Source organism: Xiphophorus hellerii, chromosome 18 (assembly GCF_003331165.1).
Source record: "Xiphophorus hellerii strain 12219 chromosome 18, Xiphophorus_hellerii-4.1, whole genome shotgun sequence".
Lineage (NCBI taxonomy): Eukaryota > Metazoa > Chordata > Actinopteri > Cyprinodontiformes > Poeciliidae > Xiphophorus > Xiphophorus hellerii.
Window position 1 is genome coordinate 18,143,840 of NC_045689.1, and position 21,082 is coordinate 18,164,921.

The window sequence follows — 21,082 nt, forward strand, 5'->3', positions numbered from 1 at the left end:
TGACTTTCATTATGTGTCCACCCTTGGCAATAATAGAGCATCATGAAAGGTCTTGCTTGTGCAGCACAAAAATCCTGTCATGCTTAAAGACAGAAACCTTTGTTTCTGTCTTTGTTGCATTTGTCATCAAGGGCTCATGAAGGCTAAGGCAACAGAAAATGACATGAAAGCCAGATTTATGCACAAATTTGGTACTATCTTCACTCCTAAAAATACTTCATCCTCTTTTTTCTGTTTTGCCTGTCTGCTGATACACCATTAAAAACAATTTCAGAGAGTGCAGGTGCCTTTGTGACCTACAGGTGATTTTACACACATCATGAAAAACACGTCATTTTAGCCTCAGCTAAGACAATCGTTCACTTACCACGAACAAAACATCTTCTCTTGTATCTCCTCATCTCCAGTATTACATAAAACTTCACACAGCTCCAGCTCTTTTCCCCCAATCTGTCCTATTTACTCTCTGCCTGACAAGGGATGATGGCACCTGTTATGCAAGCCTTCACTGCCGAGACATTGCTGTTGCTGTTACTGATGATGAGGGGTATCTCAGAGGGCTGTGAACTCTCAGCAGCCTGCCTTGCATTAGTGCTTCTTGACAAGGTCTCCCCCCTCAGCACTCCCTGCATGTACAAGTGCTTGCCTTTTCATTTTTCTCCTTCCCCATCCCCGCTTACCTAACCTCAGGGAAAATGTGTCTCTGGCCCCGGTGATAAATTGCTGCAATTAAGTTCAGTAATCAGCCCAGCTGAAGAAAGACTTTGGTAAGGTGGTACAAAAAAGTAGCCTCCTATGTAGAGGGGAACTAAAATACCCTTCTGATGCATGGAAGAGATTTACAATAAATTTCCGTGATAAAATATTGTGGCAAAACATATCCTTCCATTCTTTGTCTTTCACAGACTGGATTGTGAGAGTAACAGCTCCTAGAGGGGAAACTCACACATCGCTCTCCTCGACGACACACTCCAGCTCAGTCTGGAGTATCCCAAGGCGTTCCCAAGCCAGATGATACACACAGCCTGTCTATAGGTAGATTCAGGTCTTCCTATGGATCTGAAAACCTCCTAAGGAAGGTGGGGAGGAGCCCAAAACCACTACAACTGTTTGTTTTGTACTTTTTCTTCAACGGAAAAAGAAGCTAAATGAGTGGCACTACAAGAGAGAAGCTAAATAATTATTTTAAATGTTTAGGTTTTAGCCCCACGGTATATTCTCCACAGCAAAAGGAATAACAGGAAAATCTTTCACATGACTGAAAAGTTTTACAAATTCTAACATTAAAACACAAAAAAATACATATTGAGATCGGAAACATTTGTAGCTCTTTAAAGAAAATGTCTACTTTAAATGAGCCGTTCCTGTTCGTGCTTGGTAAATCAACATAGATCAACATATTAGTACACCAGAAGGCGATTGTCTTACAGCTCAGTGAAGCTCCGCAGAGCAGTGACCAGCAGCGACAGCATCTTCAGTCTGGTTTGTCCTATGACTTCCAGTCAAGGTTTGTTACCTGAAACACACAAAAATATTCTTAAATGAATAAAAGCGCTTACACAACAACACATCCACTCTCTCTGTCAGCGTAGAAGTTTACATATACAGATGGATGCCTTTTTTCTAGGCCAGCTGTCTCCTGCATTACTTTTTTTTTGTTGTTGTTTACCTATCGACATCCAGCAGGTGTTTTGAGTTGTGGACGTAAACAATATAAAACCAAATGTAGGGCACAGCAGGATGCTTCCACTTTTTGCCGGGCACTTTGCAACATAGTACATTCTCAAGGGGTATGACAGAAGTAATAGTTTGGAAAAATTTATCAGTAACTTTTGATTATAGTTGTTATAGCATAATTTTATACAGAGGCGGTCCCAGCCAGTTTGCTGCCCTGGGTGAACCACCTCTCCCCGCCTCCACACTTGATTAATTATATAGAGTTTTTCAACAGAAAGGCCTGCTGGAATAAAATATTATCTTGTTCCAGTCTCCATGACTTAAGGTACCTCGGTGTGGAATGTGCCAGATTTTTGTAAATAAACAAACTAAATTATATGTGGCAGATAATAGATTCACCTTTGAAAAGTTGTCTCTATACACACAAAAAAATTGAGGGCATAAAAAACATCAAGCATGCTTGTTAAATAACTTTGTAAAAAAAAAAATTATATATATATATATATATATATATATATATATATATATATATATACATATATATACACCTTCTCATTGAATTCAATGAGAAGGTGTGTCCAAACTTTTGGTCTGTACTGTATATATACAGTATATATGAATTTTAATGCAATCATGTCAACAAGGTTCTTATGGTTTGCAATATTTGGAGCCAAAAGAGCATTTCAAATCCTTAAAATATTTGGTCCTACTTCAGTAATATCCTGACATTTCATGAAACATGTGGTCATCCAATCCTGTTTGTGGAGAAAATCTGACTGCTTGTGTGCACTGCTCCCTTCACACCCACTGTACATTTTTGCTTACATTGATTTGAGTTTTATTTGGCTGACGTTCACACAAAATTCATGATAATGAGGCTATTTCACTTAACATTCAGAGTGCTTAGGATGAAGGAACATTTTTCTATCCAAGCTTTCAAGTAATATCTCTAAAAATCATTAGAAAGCTAATACTTTGCAGGAGAGAAATACATAAATTTCCATTGCACCAGGCATATTGAAGCATTCATTTAGTTTTTGATGATTCAAACCTGACAGCAAAATGAGCCACTATTTTCATTTCCTTCTTCTAGCTCAGCTAACGTCTAAAGTTTGATTTGTTTTGCTGTCATTGATGTTGACACTTGTTGCCTTCTTCTTAAGTTTAAAAAAAAAAAATCAGGACAGATATGTCATCAGAAATAAAAATATGGAAACAAACAGTGGAAGGAAGCCAGAGAAAATCAAACATCAGACTGCTGTTGGTTGTGAAAATATGCATGCATTTCCAGGTGTTCAGTGAGAAAAAACCCTAAAGCAATATGTTCATAAAAACAGCTTATCTGTCCTTAGAGTTCATTTTAGTTCATTATGTAGTAATTGGGGCGATACCAGAGTAATTTCTGCCTCATCTATATAAATTTCAACTGAAAACATTTTTCAAATACTAACTAAACCCCAAATAATTTTTTGCAAATAAATTGATCCTTCAGGGTTAGAACAAGCATAGCGTTACAAATTATCTATGGTGCATACCTTCCTTATCACAACACATAGGTGGCGGAGTTCACTGTTGAATCTCATTAGATCCAAAAGTCTGTATTTTAATAACAAAAAATCTAACTTTGTGCAGGTAAATGTCTATTGAGTAGCATTAATTTGCCCATTTTTTTAGCAAAGACTGCAAAGAGTGTGTGACTGTAAATCATTGCGCTGACATATCATGTATTTTTTCACATCACAGGGGAAACTTGTGTCTCTTCTGCTTAGCTGAGTTGACACAAACGAACATTTAATCCAAGGGAACAAGACATAAAACTACTCATAGCATAAGCTTTCACTTTAAAATCCCTGAAGAATACTGCAGAGGTGGTCAACGTATAACTGATATATTACCACAGCAATTGTTAGATTTATATTATTTTGTATGTCTTGTGAACATTTGACTTACGTCTAGTGGCATATAGAGGAAATGACCTTTTTGCTCAACCACAGGGAGGACTGGAGAAGACTTAAATTAAGTGGGACAGGAGGAGCAGAATGTGACTTTGCATCACTCGCACTGCTTATTCCGAACGCAAAGGGAAATCAGAAAGGCAGCTTGGCATATCTAAATCACCCACACACACTTTTTGGCAGCGTTTGTACTCTGCTGTGAGGTCAAGACACCTCCACAACACCTCCATCTTTCTCCATCACAAGAAAGATGGAGTTTCTCTTCCTGGATTAATGGGTCATGGTCGTCTTCTCTCTGTTACGTCTCAATAAATTAACCCACGGCAGAAAGAGGGCAGTAACAAGAATAGGAATAAACAACTTTGACTGTGCAAATGATAGACATAGCATTAACAGAAGCCAACTTAAGTCAAAGTGTAGGGCGCGCCCCCAACGGGGGGGCACAGTGCCATTGCAGGGGGGCGCGGGAAACGGTGTGGATGAATGAAAAAACAAACAAACTGTTACACAAAAGTGTTTCACTGTAAAGATGGTTTGTAGTGTGTTTTTTTGCAACCTGAAGTGTGAAATAAACTTCAGTGGAGTTTGAAAACAAAATATGTGTATAGATTTATGTCTGGTTGAACGATGTGTGTACCCAGTTGATTTTTTTTTCTTTTCTTGAAGAAAATCTTTGGAAACCACTGACGCAAGTGATGAAATACAGTAGATGCAAGTATTAGTTCCGTTTCTTTACCAACATAGTTCTTCTGACTGAAATACTGTTAATATTTTAATGTGGCAGAGACTGGATCTGGTTAATAATTTGTTGGGGAAGCTAAAGGTTAGGGTAATCATTAGGCTTTTCAGCCACCACTAAATGTAAGTTTTTAAAACAGCAGTGGAAGCTGATCATAAAAGAAAGATTTGGCTGCTATAAAGTTACTATTATCAAAATGATGAAAGCATGTTTTTATATTTAAAAAAAATTCTTCACAAATTTATCTTTTAAACTAATGATATCTTTTTCTTTTATTACTAGTAATGGTCTTTGTTCAATGAAAATAATTTAAATGTAAATCTGCCAGGAGTGCGAATAGTTTTTTTGGTTGAACTGTAATAGAAATGAGCATCAGTATAAAGAAGCCCATTTTCTGAAAGTCCATCCTTTACCTGTGATCGTCTGTCTGAGGAGAGGAAGAATCCTAAACTCTTTTAGATGGATCTGTTCAGAGGTAATCTCTGTTTCTCCTTCTTGGCAATAGTGTTGCTGCTCCCGATACAAGAGTCTCTGGGGATGAACGGGATTTATCTCTTTCTTTTTGAGAGTTGATAGTGTAATGGAACATTTTTAATGTGATCTTCACCAATAGTGTTGTCTAAAGATTGGTCAGCCGGTGTCAGGGGATAGATCCTTGACACTCAGCAGTAATCTTTGTGTTACTTTTCTGATCCAAACCCAATCTGGATCAAAACTGTCCTCTTTGACATTAAAGCCATCTTTTATACCAATTGGTAAACCTATCTGTGCTGAACTCCACACAATCCTTGGTGCATATGTAAAACTTCACACCTATAGTTCAATTAGGCGCTCTCTTCCCTTTTTTGGGAAAAGCCAACAAACACCTGTCAAAAGATCAGAATCTAGTTAATCTAGATTCTGGTTTCTAGATTGACCAGAATCTAGAAAAGAAAGCCAAAATTAACTGTTAGCTAGAGCAAACGTGACAGACCTTTGTACTTTTGTTCTCACCTTGCAAGGTTTTGATAAAGTTGTCACTTCTTCTCATCCAGAATCTTGTTAAAGTAGTGAGTAATAAAATGCCTCCAGGATGAATTTTTGAGGGGTTGAAAATACTGTGACAAACAAATGTGTCACCAGGAGTTTTAACCTGCGCAAGAAGACTTAGTCTGTCAGTCAAGAACAACAGAACAAGGTGCACTGTCACAATTTGTTGTTCTTATGTGCAAAAAAGGCTGTTATCAACCTCTCTCTGTTACTTAACAGAGTTGTTGCTTCTTCTCCAAAAAGGATTGTGTGTTGCCTGTCTGACTTGGGAGTCCTCTATACTTTCTGTCAACAATGTTATGCTAAAGAGCTGCAGAACACTGGTTTGAGATCACAACTTCAGACAAATTTGTTTGAAAAAAAAAAGGGTGACACAAGTGACAGACGAGTGCACCAATGTTTTTAAAAAGAATGAAATAGAGTGTGCATTGATAGAAGTCTGTGTATGATGTCAAGAAAAAAAAATACACAAAGCAGGTGATGTTATTAGGTTGTGAGTTGAAGTGCATGATGTGTCACCAGAATGTCCCACAGAAAAGTAAAAAGGAGGAATGACGCTTGAGGGAACAATAGGTAGAGGTCACTGACGGATGCACTGACATTTCCTACCCATTACCAGGGTCCACAGAGTGTGTTTTCACTCTGCCCACATATATAGCTGCTCCTAGATGACATGTGCATTGGTGTGGAAGAACAGACCAGCTGTAAATGGCTCCTTATTTACAGACTAACTTAAGGTTGCCAGATCCAGGTTTAAATAAATGAAAAACTCTCCTGGAGCAAATTGTAGTGGTTGTACATCACATCATGGACGAAAAAAATGCATACCACAATGAATAAAAATGATGATGGAATACATAAAAGTATCCTTCACATGTTTTGGAAATTGCATTCAAGTTTGGCAGGAGGAATACATAGTGTGTCAGAAGAGCAGAAAATGTTGACAGATTTTGCACTGCTTTAAAATCTTTTATGCGGTAAGATGTTAAAACATTACATAAAGGACTGGTGGTTAATTCATCCACAGCTCAGTTCAGCAAACATTAAATTGGGGATGAAACATTAAACTGACTGCATTAAGTGATTTAAAGTACTCAAAGTGCAACTTTTTAGACTTCAAACAGGACAGCATAATCCAAACAAGGTTTGGTAGGCAGGCTTAAACTAAAGAAATCCTCTTATTGACAGACGGAGTTTCATTCAAACCTTCCTCTCATCTGTACCAGTATTTTTAACCTACACTTCAGCATCATTCCCTGACTCTTTCTTCTTCCTTCTGCTGTGAACAAAGTGCATATTTAATAAGCTACTATGTGTTTGATTTCATGTGCACAACCACATTATCAGGCACAGTGAATGTACTGCTTCAAATAAAGAGATTTCAAAATCGGGGTATTGATTTTGTGTGCACATTGAAGGATTTCTCCATGAGTATTCTGTTTAATTCACTTTTCTGTGCAGAGAAAAATGTCCGAAAGAAATTGATTTTTTTTTTCTCTGCTCTGTGCAGTTTCTCTTTGCTGTATAATTGCTAATTTCAGCAGAACACAGTCTGTCTATGCTTTCACATGTGTGCATGTAAGAATAGCACACAGGTGCATGTTGGCAAAATGTTGATTCATTTCAGTAATCAAATTCAACAAGTTTGTTATGTGCAGGGTGGTAAATAGTAAGTATTTATCTTATGTTAATTTTGATTATTGGGGCTCACAGCTAGTGAAAACTCAACATCAAGTTTAATCAAAACATTTAGTAAGACCAAGAAAAATAATATAGCGATATATGAGACTTTAGTTAAAAATATGTGCTTGTACTGTAATTCATTTATTGAGATGCTTCTGTAGTCTGTTGATACTTATATATGCATCAACATGTCGATTTGGACTGTAAGGTGTGGACATATGAAATTTTAGGGGGTATGCAAGAATACTATTAAATTTTTCTCTTTCATGACAGTCAGAAATAATCTTTATTTTTTCTAAATGATTAGGTGTGATAAAACACAGTCACTAAAATGTGCTGCAGCTATGCTGTGTTTTACACTCTAAAGGATAAAAAGAACAGCAAAGACACTCTGGCTTTTCAGAAAGCTGCAATAATACAAAATTACAGATCAAAGTGAAGCACATCATGCTCTTGAAAACAGGGGAATGAATGCGCATGCTTTTGAGCCATGTGATTGCTCTGGCTCTATCACGTTTTTATTTTGCAATGAAAGGATTTCACGAGATGCCAGATCTTACATCTCGTTGCTGTTTGTTTTGTAGAATCTTTCTCAGACTTTCCCATTGTCACAGGATCCCAACATAATTTAAAATCAGTTTTCAGCTAAGATTATTTATTTTTCTCAATAGCTCTTGCAAGAGTTGTTTTGTTCTTGTGTCATGAATTCATGACACTTCTTTTGGGCTTCTTTTGATTTCATTACAGGCATGCAAATTGGATGTCCAGGCTCCTGACCAGGAGTGCTGCCCCCGCTCATCTCTCTTCCTGTGAGACAACGTCACAAACTGGACTGGTGCCCCCAGGCTTCACTTCCTGTGGCTGTGACTCGTGACTAAGCAATCAAGTTGCAGTAATTTATGCAGCTGATTATAACGTGCATCAAATCAGTCTCTGGGTGGATAATTCTGCCACATTCATCTGTTCAAACAATGCAAGTATAGACATGATGGGGAAATCCAACCATTGTGTCTCAGAAATGATTGTGTTTTGGTCCAAAATGTGGAGCTGGACCCCAGATAAAAATTCAAATACCTCATGAAGACTCTGGCTGAAGCTGCTAAGACAGTATCATTATCCACAGAGAAACATGTCCTGTACCGACATGATTTTATTGTCTGTTAGCTTTGACTGTAAAATATCACAGACGTTATGTTGAGACAGACGGAGTGATTGCTCCACTCAACGTAATACTTGAGTGTTTTAAAGTTGGTGGCATTTTAATTATGTTTGAGCGCCGCCACTATGGAAAACAATCTGCTACACATCATGTAGTAAACCCAGTCAGATCAACCAACCGACTCACTTTTCCCGTAAACATATAAGGATACAAAAGTCTTTCTGTGAAGTTACCAGTCACTGTTACCAGTGTTAAAATCTAAGATGAATTACTTTTCACCGTAATCCGTTGCAAACTGCAGTTTTCTGTCTCAATGCAGAAGCGGCAAAATCTGTTTAGTTGAGTCATGCTGCAGCAGTAAACATGTCAAAATGCTATGTTTGCCAACAATAATATGTATTACTGATTACAAGGGTGTAGACTATTTACATTGAGTGTGGGATGTAATTTACAAAAACAACACAGAAGCACACAGGAAGATTAAGACTTCAAGATAAGGAAGTCTGGGGCGTATGAGGAAGGAGAGAAAAATTGAGGGAAATAAAATGAAAACCAGTCTTCTATCACATTGCAAAACAGATTTCTTTTCTGTGAAAATGCGAACATGTGTGCTCTCTTAGTTGCTTTTGTCAGTCATGTTGTCTTCTGTTTCTGGGTATTTGCTAACGGACTGTTATGAGAAATTATTCTTCAGCTTTCTGTATCACACATGTCCTGTTGTTGGCTTCTTTGTACTTTTTCTGTTTCTTTGTCTGTAAACTCCCACTTGTGTTTTACTCTAAGCCCACTCTCTCAGTGGGAAGGATGGACAGACGCTGCTTAGCAAATGCTCCTGCTGGCATGGTGTTAGTTTAAGTGTAAATTTTTACTTGCGTGTGCAAGTTGACTAACAAATGGCCATTATTAAAGATGCAGCTAGATCTCAGCACATCACTGCTTCACAGCGGGACGCCTGGGAGGTTGATGCTCCAGGATTGATCACGTTTTACTTTAAAGGCACTTTGACACAATGAGGATGTTCTGACAAACATACATTGATAACTTGCATTATTTAAAATGCAAAAGCCTTTTGTAGGCAGAGAATAAAATAGTTATTAATATATTTGATTTCAAAAGTCATACAATTGTAAGAATTGCTGATGTTTTGGTTATATTTGCACCAGATTTCACTGAGGGGATCACGAGATTTAACATTGAGAGTTCAGTAAAAAAAATAAAGTCTTTACTCAAAACACCAGATGAATAAAAAATGTTCTCTCAGAATGTGCTGAGGTTAGTAAAGTGGTGGCAAACTGGCTGTGTGCAAAATAAGCTACCTGTTAATTTTTCCACAGAAGAAAGATAAACCGTTTGGTGTGCTGTTATTTAATATTTGATAATAGTTTTTCATTTAAAATGGAAGTTTAATAGTATAAATTGTTATTAGATTTTTTTTCTGCTGTAATTCACATTACATTATAAATGTCATGTAGAAAATGATTTAACCCTTTTCAGCAGTCACTAGAAAAATCTGTATTGGTACCACAGAAATCAAACCCTTCTTATCATTGACCAACTTTTTCATTGCATTGCAAACTTTTTAGTTTTCATGCAGACATGCAGGGAAAACTCCATGATGCCATGATTTAGTTTTAACTCAAAGCATTTGGCTGGCCATTGTCACCTGGTGCTTGTTCGGGAGTAGTGATTGCGACAAAGTCAGTGACTTGGTGCAGTCAGCAGAGTTTCCTAAATTGGAAAACTTTTACCATTTCAAATAATAAATTGACCTTAAATTCACTGCTGAATAATTAAGATCAAATTGGAATGAATGTAATTGCATTTTGGACTGAACTGGCCATATCCCGTAACTATCATTTAACACTAAAACATGCAAGAGAGGCTTTCTTTGCAGATGTCATAAACAAAAACATTAATAATGCTCGAGCTTTATTTGCAACAGTTGACAGAATCACAAACCCTCCTGTGACGTTACCGCCTGAATTCCAATGTATTGCCGCCTGCAACCAGTTTTCCAGCTTCTTTTCAGAGAAAATTCAAAAAATCAGAGGATTAATCTGTACATCCACTATAAAGTCAGTACCAATGCTGTGCCCAAACAAAACAAATACAGGAAAAATGACCCAATTTCAACTACTTAATTATAAAACCCTACAGGAAATTATAAGTCAAATAAGCTCCAGTTCCTGCTGTCTGGATGTTTTACCCACACATTTCTTTAAGAAAGTCCTGCCTGTTATTGCTGCTGATCTGATCCAAATAGTAAACTCATCGCTCTCGTCAGGCGTTTTCCCCCAGGCTCTGAAAACAGCAGTAATCAAACCACTTATAAAAAAGAACAATCTGGACAAATCACTAATGCAGAATTACAGGCCGATCTCCAACCTCCCATTCATCAGCAAAGTTATTGAAAAAGCTGTGTGTAAACAATTAACTAGCTTCCTAACTATAACCAACCTCTTTGACTCCTTCCAGGCTGGTTTTCGTGCTCACCACAGCACAGAGACCGCCCTCATAAAAGTGTTCAATGACATCCATATAAATACGGACTGTGGCAGAACCACAGTGCTGGTTCTGTTGGATCTCAGTGCAGCTTTTGACACTGTTGACCATGACATATTACTGAATCGACTGGAGAGTTGGGTCGGAGTCTCCGGTCCAGTGCTTAACTGGTTTGAATCCTACATAAAGAACAGGGATTTCTTTGTTTCAATTGAAAACTTTTCATCAAAGAGGTCAAAGGTCACATGTGGGGTACCCCAAGGTTCAATCCTAGGACCCCTTTTATTCAATATTTATATGCTCCCACTAGCTCAGGTTATAACAGGAAATAATATTAGCTACCATAACTATGCAGATGACACACAGCTCTACATTACGATGTCACCAGGGGACTCAGAGCCCATCCAATCACTGAACAGATGCTTAGAACAGATAAATGTGTGGATGTGCCAAAACTTTCTCCAGCTGAACAGAAACAAAACTGAAGTTATTATTTTTGGACCTAAAGAGGAACGATCTAGAGTCAACGCACAGCTTCAGTTATTACAACTGAAAACCAGCGATCAGGCCCGAAACCTGGGAGTAGTGATGGACTCTGACCTGAACCTCCAGAGCCACATAAAGACAGTTACAAAGTCGGCCTTCTATCACCTGAAGAACATTTCCAGGATTAAAGGACTAATGTCTCAGCCAGATCTAGAGAAACTCGTCCATGCGTTCATCTTCAGTCGTATTGATTATTGCAACAGCGTCTTCACAGGTCTGTCCAACAAATTAATCAAACAGCTGCAGCTGATCCAGAATGCTGCTGCTCGCGTTCTCACTAAAACCAGGAAGATAGAGCACATAACACCAGTTTTAAAGTCCCTCCACTGGCTCCCTGTAGCTCAAAGAATAGACTTTAAAATACTGTTGTTAGTTTATAAATCACTGAACGGCTTAGCACCACAATACATTAAAGATCTGCTGTTGTTGTATCAACCTTCCAGACCTCTCAGGTCTTCCGGTTCTGGTCTGCTCTGCATCCCCAGAACCAGAACCAAACGAGGAGAAGCAGCTTTCAGCATCTATGCACCACGAATTTGGAACAAACTTCCAGAAAACTGTAAAACAGCTGAAACACTGACTTCTTTTAAATCTCAACTGAAAACCCACCTGTTTAGAATTGTATTTGAAATGTAATCAACTACAAATTTATTGATGTAATGATTGATTCTATATTGCATTGTGATTCTGTGTTTGTTATGATGTAAAGCACTTTGAAATGCCTTGCTGCTGAAATGTGCTATACAAATAAAATTTGATTTTGATTTTTGATTTGATCCCTGTGTATAAATTGGATTTTTTTTGTAAAGTGTCTTGAGATGTAGTTTCATCTACACATTTAAAATAATGAAACAATGTAATTTTATGTTCTGGGTTGTACATTTGTCACAGTAGAGTGGATGATGGTGCAGTGTCCAGTAAGTTACCCTGTTTAATCAATGAGGCATCGCGTCACCACAGAGACCGAACAAACAGCATGCTGAAAAAGTTCAGACAAGCCTTAACGAAGCTTAACGAGCTTTTGGCTGAACGCCTTTGCCACAGAGCTTGTTAAGCCTCACATATGCGCTCAAGTAGTCTTCTAATGAGCCAGATCTGCACTATGTAATCAATTAATCTCTTTGACGAGGGCAGAAGAGAAGGGAGAAAAGGCCTTAAAAAGAAGGGCAAATGGAAAATGTGTGAGAAAAATGAACTAATCTTTATTTTCTACGTGATGTTCATTTTAAAACATGCAAATTTAAGTTTTTGGAACAAGATCTCCCATGTTTAAGATAGCCCTTATTGTCACAGTTGTATGCTAATTAACAACTTATTGCTTTTTATTTAAGTGTTGTCAACAATGATGCCTTCCTCTTCAACTTTTCTCATACATGAAGGACTTTATCAGACACCAAGTTGCTAAACAACAAGCGGTACATCCCACTGCGCAAAGAGTCACCTTTTCTTTAACACTTCTCTTTTTCTCCTCAACAGTCCTTCATCCTTTCTTCCTACTTTTCTCAGCAGGCTTCTTAGCAGTTTGCACCGTTTGAGCTGTTAATGTGTTAGAAGATGCTTTTCATCAAGCGGGTAATGAATGTCATTCTTTGCCACTTAGATTCGGCTGCCCGTTATCACTCATCATCTGTAAGCGTGTTTGCAGGACACTTCTCCCTTTCATCTCATAGTCAGTTCAACGCATCATGATTTTATGTAAACTTGTGGTCGAATTCACTTCTAAGGTAGCGTGTGGGAAGTGTGAATTTAGACAAATGGCATGCAGGAGAATTTGGGTCGCATTCATCGCTTTCGCTCATGTTGAGATATTGATCAGTATTAATATTCTAACATGACATGAAAATAAACCAAATAATGCAGTCAGGATTGTTTTTTTACCCAATAATATAAAACGCCCTAAAGTTAAATTGTTCACATGTAAACGAGGTTCATAGATGTGAAGGATTTAATTTTAGATCCTTTTTTTCTCTCCTGAGATCAGGGAATGATAAGTTGCTTTTGCGATCCTTTAACCTCGTTCATGTTGCCAGTTCTACTTAAATGATTTTGTGAAAATATCTAACTGAAAATATCAAGTAAAGTTGAGCTTGGTTTGATAATGACTAAACAACAATGTGTACATTATTTTTCAACATAGACCCAAACTAGTTTTTGAAAGCTATTTTTGTTTAATAAATTAAATCATCATTTGAAAACTCTGTGTTTTGTACTTACTAGATTATGTTTCTCTGATATTACAAGCATGTAATTGTAATATACGTTTTGTAAAGGTCAAAACGTACATTACCAATTATTTTCTTTGCACTGTAATTTTCACTCAAGATGAACAAATGGATGAAAATACTTTTGAGTTATACACATAAACTATCATCAGAAATGTGGCTTTTGTTTCATGAGCTTTGGCTTGTGCATTTGCCATTCCATAGTAAGCAACAAATAACTCAAAAACACCACAAATGTTGCATCTTTATAAAAATAGCCCGCATCAGCTTGAGCGCGTCACAACATGTCTGAGCTCAGTTTGTCAAGCTCACTGATGCAGCAGATGTGTCTGTGATTGGCCTCTTTTTTTTTTTTTTGCATCCTGTAAAGAAAAAGAGGGCTTTGGTTTATTTTTCTCCCCCAGCTGCTTTGTGCCTCACATTCGTTGGTGAATTAAAAGTCTAGATTGAAGTGCAGGAGAAAAGCTTTTCATCAGTGTAATTGAGGGTGTGAAATTTAGCAAGGGATAAATCCGTGGTGATATAGAACGTAAGAGGGTAAATAAAGGTTGAAAGAGGGGAGATAGATGAGAACATTTGCTCTGCAGGGCTTCTATGGTGCAGGCATCCGGTTGCAGGCTTATCCCATAAGTTCATAGTGCTTTACTAATGGATGCTGAAAGGATTGATCCCTACAGCATAACTGGAAAGCATGTTATCAGGCTCTCAGACAACATTAAAATGGATGTTATGATTCACTATCACATATTGTACATAGAAATGCACTTCAGATACATACAGACATAAGCTTGAGAAAAAAAAAACAAAAAAAAAACCTTAACACTAGGATGGGTGCTGTTCTATTTCGAAATGCTCACAAACTATCAAACTCTTCCGGTTTGCCTCCAAAGCCAACTTAGACAATATAAGCATGTTAAATGTGTTTGAAATGATCCCAGGATCTAAATTACTCAGTGCATCTTTTAGAGGGAGCTCAAATAAACATCAGCAGGGCAAAAGAGCTAAAAATAGATTGTTGACAGCCGTTGATGATCTTCACAAGATTTTTTTTTTTTTCCAACGTTCAAGTCAAACTCCAGTCTTTTCTAAAATAATCAATCAAATGTTTCTATTTTATTGTAACTTAACATTTACAATAAAACTTAACATTAAAAAAAACACAGTTTAGATGTAAGTTACATTTATTTTGTTTTGAAACATCAGTAAGACTTCAGTGCAGTCGATATCACAACAGGTTGCGGTGCGTTAACGTTTAGCAGGAGTAAAGGTGCATCTCTGTCAGAGCTGTGGTCTGTAGCTTATTTACTGTAAATGCTTCCTCAGTTAGCAATAAAAAACCTAGGAAGTTACTAATAGCTTGTTTTACTTTCACATGATGTTGAAACATCACGGACAAGGCAATGCAAACTTTGTGTAATGTCACCATGACAAATAATAATTTGCATACACTATGATGACTCAGTGGAGATGACCTTAACCATTTAATAAAACGATCTACACATAAAGTCAGGTGATGACATGAAAAATGTCTATAATGCTCAAGTTCATGTTTTTAGAGATCCAGTTCAGGTTGGTTCTGATGTCTTTCCAACTTCAGTGCAGATTGAGTCACAGACATAATCTCTTGTATTTTTTTATGAACAAGTATTGTAACACTGATAAAAACCAGGCATATAGAAAATTATTAGTGCAGGCTACATATAGTTGAAAAATCACCTACACATTTTTTAGTGAGGAGAAAAAGTGAAGGTGGCTCATTTCAAACACATTTTGCACATGTTGTAAACTTTTCATGCTAGAGTGACTTTAAGTATGTTTACTCATAATTTGTGAGTAAAAATAAAAGCCATTGATAGAAAGGTCTATACACATTTCTGTTTTCCTAAATGCATTTTCTGTATTCCGTTTTATGGTGAATATATTGGTGTTTAGAGCTATTTATGATTAGAAACGAAATGCTTATTTGGACAACTTTTCAAATCTGTCCCTCATCACTCCAAAACAACTTACATTTTCATTTGAAATTTACAAGGCTTGTCTTAAAGAAAATATGTAAATTTTTCACGCGATGTACTTATTTAATGAATTTTACCTTGTTTCACCTAGCACTGCAGCTGAGAAAGTAGAGGTGTGGAGTATGTCCTGAGCTATAGGGGACACTTTACATGGAGAACAGCCATTTTACACCTACATTATGGAAATAAATGGGTTAGAAGAAAGATTGTATTTGATCTGTCAAATCCTAGATGTGGAAATGAAATTGTAGATCCCCTGAAAGGAAGCCCACATAATTATGGGCTACACTGACAGGTAAAGAAATGCTCCTCTGCTTATTATTTTTAGATGATTGTGCTGAAGCTTTGCTTTATTTTCTAAACTGTGCTTTGGCTCTAAAACTATAACCACTAGATAAACACATTATAATAGCCTTTTTACACAAATCCATCACTGCAGTGTCTTATTAATCCACACAGAGAAAAAAGTAAACCACTTTTTCATTGCTTTAGAATATAGCGCCTTAGTAACTGAAGCAAAACACGCAATTATGATCACATTTTCATGCGAGTGAAACTCAGAATGCCAAACACAGGTCTATGTTTATTTTTTACCCAGACTAGGCCAGCAGACAGTCTGGCCAAGTCTTAGGTACACATATTTGCACCCTGACAGCTCATTTCTTTGAGACATTCTTTAAATTTGCTATTTAAGCCCCACATCCAACTTCCTCCTATATGTCTGCCTGAGTCACCACAGTTCTATTTCACCGGTCTCTGCCTGGTTGCACCTGACAGGCCACATCACAGACATATTCACCAACTCACTCATCCTCAAACGCACGCACTAGACCATACATTTTTCAATCAGATGTCCACCGCTGTTTGTGTGAGTATGTATAACTAGGTTACAGCAAGTGTTTGAACTACAGGATGAACTGAGCAAAGGTGAGCTCAGAATGTTTTACTTCACAGTATCGAATGACACTTAATGCTTTGGTCCCTCAGATGAGTCATTTCCTATTGCAAAAGGTTGTGTTTTGAAGTGATGGGGATACACAGTATACACAACAGAGTGGTTAAAATAAACACTTTTATTTTATTTCTTTGCAGATCTTAAATATAATAGTCTGCCATCCACTTAACCTGTATAAAATATGTGTATGTCCATCTGTGGGACATGTGCGTCCATGAAAACATTTCATTGTAGAAGGAGTACACTCTGCACACTCTTTATGATCCGAAATGAACGCTATTTGTTAATTTTTCTTAATTGCTCATGCCTGTACCAACTGTGGAAAAGCGAATTCCCTTTTAGGAAAGTAACTCCAGCCTGGTTCAGTGAGAGCAGCCATAAATAATATGAAGATGGGTTAAAATAACAGGTTAGATTTGGTAGAAAGGAACCAAATTACATCAGCATGTTTGGGTAAAATGAACATTGTTCTGGTATTTTATGAACTACTGACAACATGACTCCAAAATTTCAAACAAAAATTTTGTTTATTTGCAGAAAATGAGAAATGGTCAAAATAATGAAAAACTGCAGTGCTTTCAGGCCTCAAATAATGCAAAGAAAACAAGTTCATATTCATTTAGAAACAACAATACTGATGTGTTAACTCACAAAGAGTTCAGAAATCTATATTTGGCGGAATAACCACAGGGTTTTCAATGGGGTTCAGTGCAGTTGTCTCTTAATTTTTTCCAGAGTTGTCTTACACTGATGTTAGGGTAATAATTTCATAACATAATTTTTAAATTGTGGTGTTTCCATTAAATAAGAAAATTAATAAGTTTGTTCACATGATAACTCATTAAAAAACATGCCATGCCACAATCCTCTAGCTACTTCCTGTCATCTTCTTCTTCATGGTTTGCACCAATGGCAACATCCGGTTGTTGATCATGTGACTCACAGGATGTGAAAAATAATGTTTCCATTGTTGCTTTGTGGAATAAACCAATTTTGATATGGCCAAGAAAACCATCCCATCTCTGTGCCAAAACATTTTATCGAAAAGCAGCAGTTTTTTTTTTTTAAATGGGATGTTTCCATTAAGTATGTTTATTTTCGAAATGTCAAATTGTGCAATTATATGGTCAGTGGAAATTCAGCTATTGACTGCCAACAGCACATGCGTCCATAATCAACACATTCCAATCAACACATTTTTGTCCTCCATCACAAAACACCTCAGAGGAAACTTTGGAAGAAGTGAATGGCTTAAATTTGATTGGCGCTGTAAAACATAACCCCTTCTGCCCCAGCTCTCAGGTTCAACCATAGTGAATATTTTTTTCTGCAACTATGAAGCACAAAGCAACCTCTAAAAAGATTCAAACTGCTTGATTAAAAAGCTAGAAAGAAAAAAATGGTTAACAATCAAATTACATCTTTCCTCAGCACTAAAGCAGACAAGGTAAGACTTTTGCATCTAAATTATAGTCAGAGCATTTGGTTGTCCACAGGATGTAACAGTTTATAAAAACAGCAGCTGAACTGAACTGAATAAACCAAATTCAAATTACTCTGTGCATCCTGCAGATTATATACACTATATAACTGATGAGATTGTATAGTTTCTAATTGACTTCAACAATAAACATTTTACACAGTCAGGCACCTGCAGGCGTTGAATCTCTTCATGTGTTCCAGTCGACATGCTGGCTTGCAAGTAATTGAGATAACCTGGCTAATTATCTAATTAAGTTTATAAGGCTCTTGATAGTACTTTAGAAGAAGAGCAAGAGACAAAAGTTGATGTTCGGTAAAGTAGGTACACTTTACTATGTTCATCACTAATGGAAACTAATTCTGTGTTTAGGCATCCATGCCCAACTGGTTCTGTGGAGTTTTGCTTAGCTTTAGGTCTTCTGGTATTTTGTCAGCGTTACTATCCGTTGCTGTGGATCAAAATCCAAAGTATATTTTAAAAGAGGATTTAGTTTTTGTTAAATTGGTTAGATCACAAAATGCATTCTTTTTTCTCATCCTGGTTTGCTTCCGACATTTTATGATCTCAAATTTAAGTTGAATGTTATGTGTTCACAATTTACAACAGTGTACCTAATATGTTGCCAGATGAAGCAGTATAAGCAAACATGCTTATGCAAATAAAAATCTTCTGCAGAGCTATGCAAATTGTAATGCTTGGTCTTTATATATAAATATAATATTTAGATTCAGTCAACTTATTTGAGTAGAAGTTTGAGCATTAGTGTGGCAATGTGTAACCCAGGAATCCCTGTGACCGCCGATTCCATTCTCCTAAATCCAGGTTTTCCCGATTCACTGCACATTCCTGCAGCACATAGTTATATTTCAGACTTTACTGTAGAAATGTGAACCAAAGTGTGCCCTACCCTTAACACTAAAGCTCTAATTTGATACAACACACTCACAATTGCCTAAAATTGTCACTCAGCAGCCCTCCAATATTGAGCTCTTGATCTGGTACTTGATCAATTTTCTGCCCTGTCAAAAAGTGTTAGGCCTCCAGCAGCTCTTACATGGTGTCAGGAAACAGACAGACAGTATCACTGAACACTGATTATATGCCAGTGCAAACACACAAAGCAGAAAGCATGACTGGCATACAAGCAGAGCAAACAGTCTACGCAGAGGGCAGCAGAGTGCAGAGTAAGTCAATGTTCCCGAGCTCTCCTGGGTGTTGAACGTCACTCTGATATTGTGCCTCAATTCCTTTCTGACCTAGTTTTTGAGACTTGTTGTATTCGATGCTCAAAAAGTTTACTGCAAAAATCAATAAAAGAGTTATGAAGTTGCACAAAAGGTTCCTCCTCTTCACAAATGGAGACTTTTAAATCTGGGCATGTGTGTACAGAGTGAGTTTCACAGGGTTTCTTCTTTACACATACATTCACACCAGCGGTGGTGGCACAAGGTGTTAGACTGCAATAGAGGTTTTGCTTGAAGTTGAACATCTTGCACTGCATGTTTCAGTGGACTTTCCAACCTCTTGTGTATGTGCACAAAAGTGGCATTGTTGTTCTTATCTTTTCTTGTGTTCCTTTCCTCTCTAGCTCCCATTCTGTGGGGATACAAGCTTGCCACATTAATGCAAAAGAAAAGATCTATGCAAATATTTAACAAAAAATGTTCAGAAAATCCATTAATGAATCAGGTTAAAAAGTAAAAGGTGACATAGGTTGCGTATCAACCACGCTATAGGTAGTGTTTTTATAGCATACTTTTAAAAGAAAATAGAAATACAACTGGCAATGTAAACATTATAAACAAAACTTAAAATTGATTGGCAAAAAGGAAAGACTACTGAGCTCCACCCAAACATCAGCTATATTTGAAACATTTCTTAATAAGACATAATGAAACAATGTCATTCTGTAAATATAGAGGTATGTGGTAATATGAAACATGCACATTATTTTCTTTGTGATGTAAAAAAACATGCTTTACCAAAGCTTTGGATTTTCATATTCTGGCCTAGCCATGTCTACATTAGGCAGGTTGAGGGAGACAGAGAGTAATGGCATGAGAGAAGCAGAGGAAGAGAAACACAAACAGGGTAACAAGTAGAACATAAATCTGACAGCAACAAAGAATAAACTAAATACACAAGAATTAACCAAATAATTAAGAGGAGACAGAAAAGGAATAATATCTAAGAGAGGAGACAAATAGGTAAAGGATCAAAATGCAAACACCCAAAAATAACAACCAGAATCATGACACCACTAGTTTCCTGTTTCAAGGAACACAAAGTTTTTCAAAAGTTATGGATTCAAAATTACAACAGCAAAAAAATTGTAAATATATATATATATATATATATATATATATATATATATATATATATATATATATATATATATATACTGTCCTTTTAATGAGATTCCAGGAAAAATACCAAAGCAGCCAAAGTGTTCACTTGTATACAACACAAAGTAATACAGCTCTGCCTTTTCCCTAACTGTTGCTCATTTGGCTAAAAGACGATTGGTAAACTTTTCTCTCTCCAGCAATGGAGACAAACTCAGCAGTTGGGAAATATTTCAATCCTTGGAAAAACAGAATCAGTGAAAACTAAAAGAGCACTATGCATAACTCAGAAAACAGAAAAGATAAAAAATATTATGGACTAGGATCACTTGAAAAATATTGGTTCATTTAATGGGTGTTTATTATGCATTAATAGTTACTGTAAGTCCATGTAACAGAATAAAAAATAAATAAGTATCAAATACCGACTTCTTCTAGTAGTTATAATTCATATGTAGTATTTCAGCAGCACTGGGAAAATTATTTTAAATTAATGCAATCAAATGATGTTCATATTTTAAACATCATCTGGCCCTTACTTCTGCTTTCTAATGTGTTTGAGTTGCCTAATGATTTTTTTTTCTTCATGGAGGTCAATTTATCTACAGAGCTATGTTAATGAGCTGAGATTGCTAAAGCTTTAACTAGATTGCACTTTAATGGTCTAGTCTACCTGAGGAGACAGATGACGGAGCAACTTAATGACTCTGGCAAAGTTTTATTGAACCGCTAAGTGTTATTAACAACAAATGGTGGCACTTTTCTCTTTGGA

General features: G+C 36.8%; 1 protein-coding gene across 3 annotated transcripts in view; it reads right to left on the bottom strand.

The window, feature by feature from the left end:
- The window catches only part of sphkap (SPHK1 interactor, AKAP domain containing), a 120,565-nt gene that overhangs the window by 66,798 nt on the left and 32,685 nt on the right, over positions 1 to 21,082 (bottom strand). For all 3 annotated transcript variants that reach the window (XM_032545473.1, XM_032545476.1, XM_032545474.1), the window contains one exon: positions 1,429 to 1,516. In XM_032545473.1, the coding sequence (XP_032401364.1) occupies positions 1,429 to 1,472 (44 nt within the window). In that variant the 5' untranslated portion in view covers positions 1,473 to 1,516. The remainder of the gene's footprint in view (positions 1 to 1,428; positions 1,517 to 21,082) is intronic.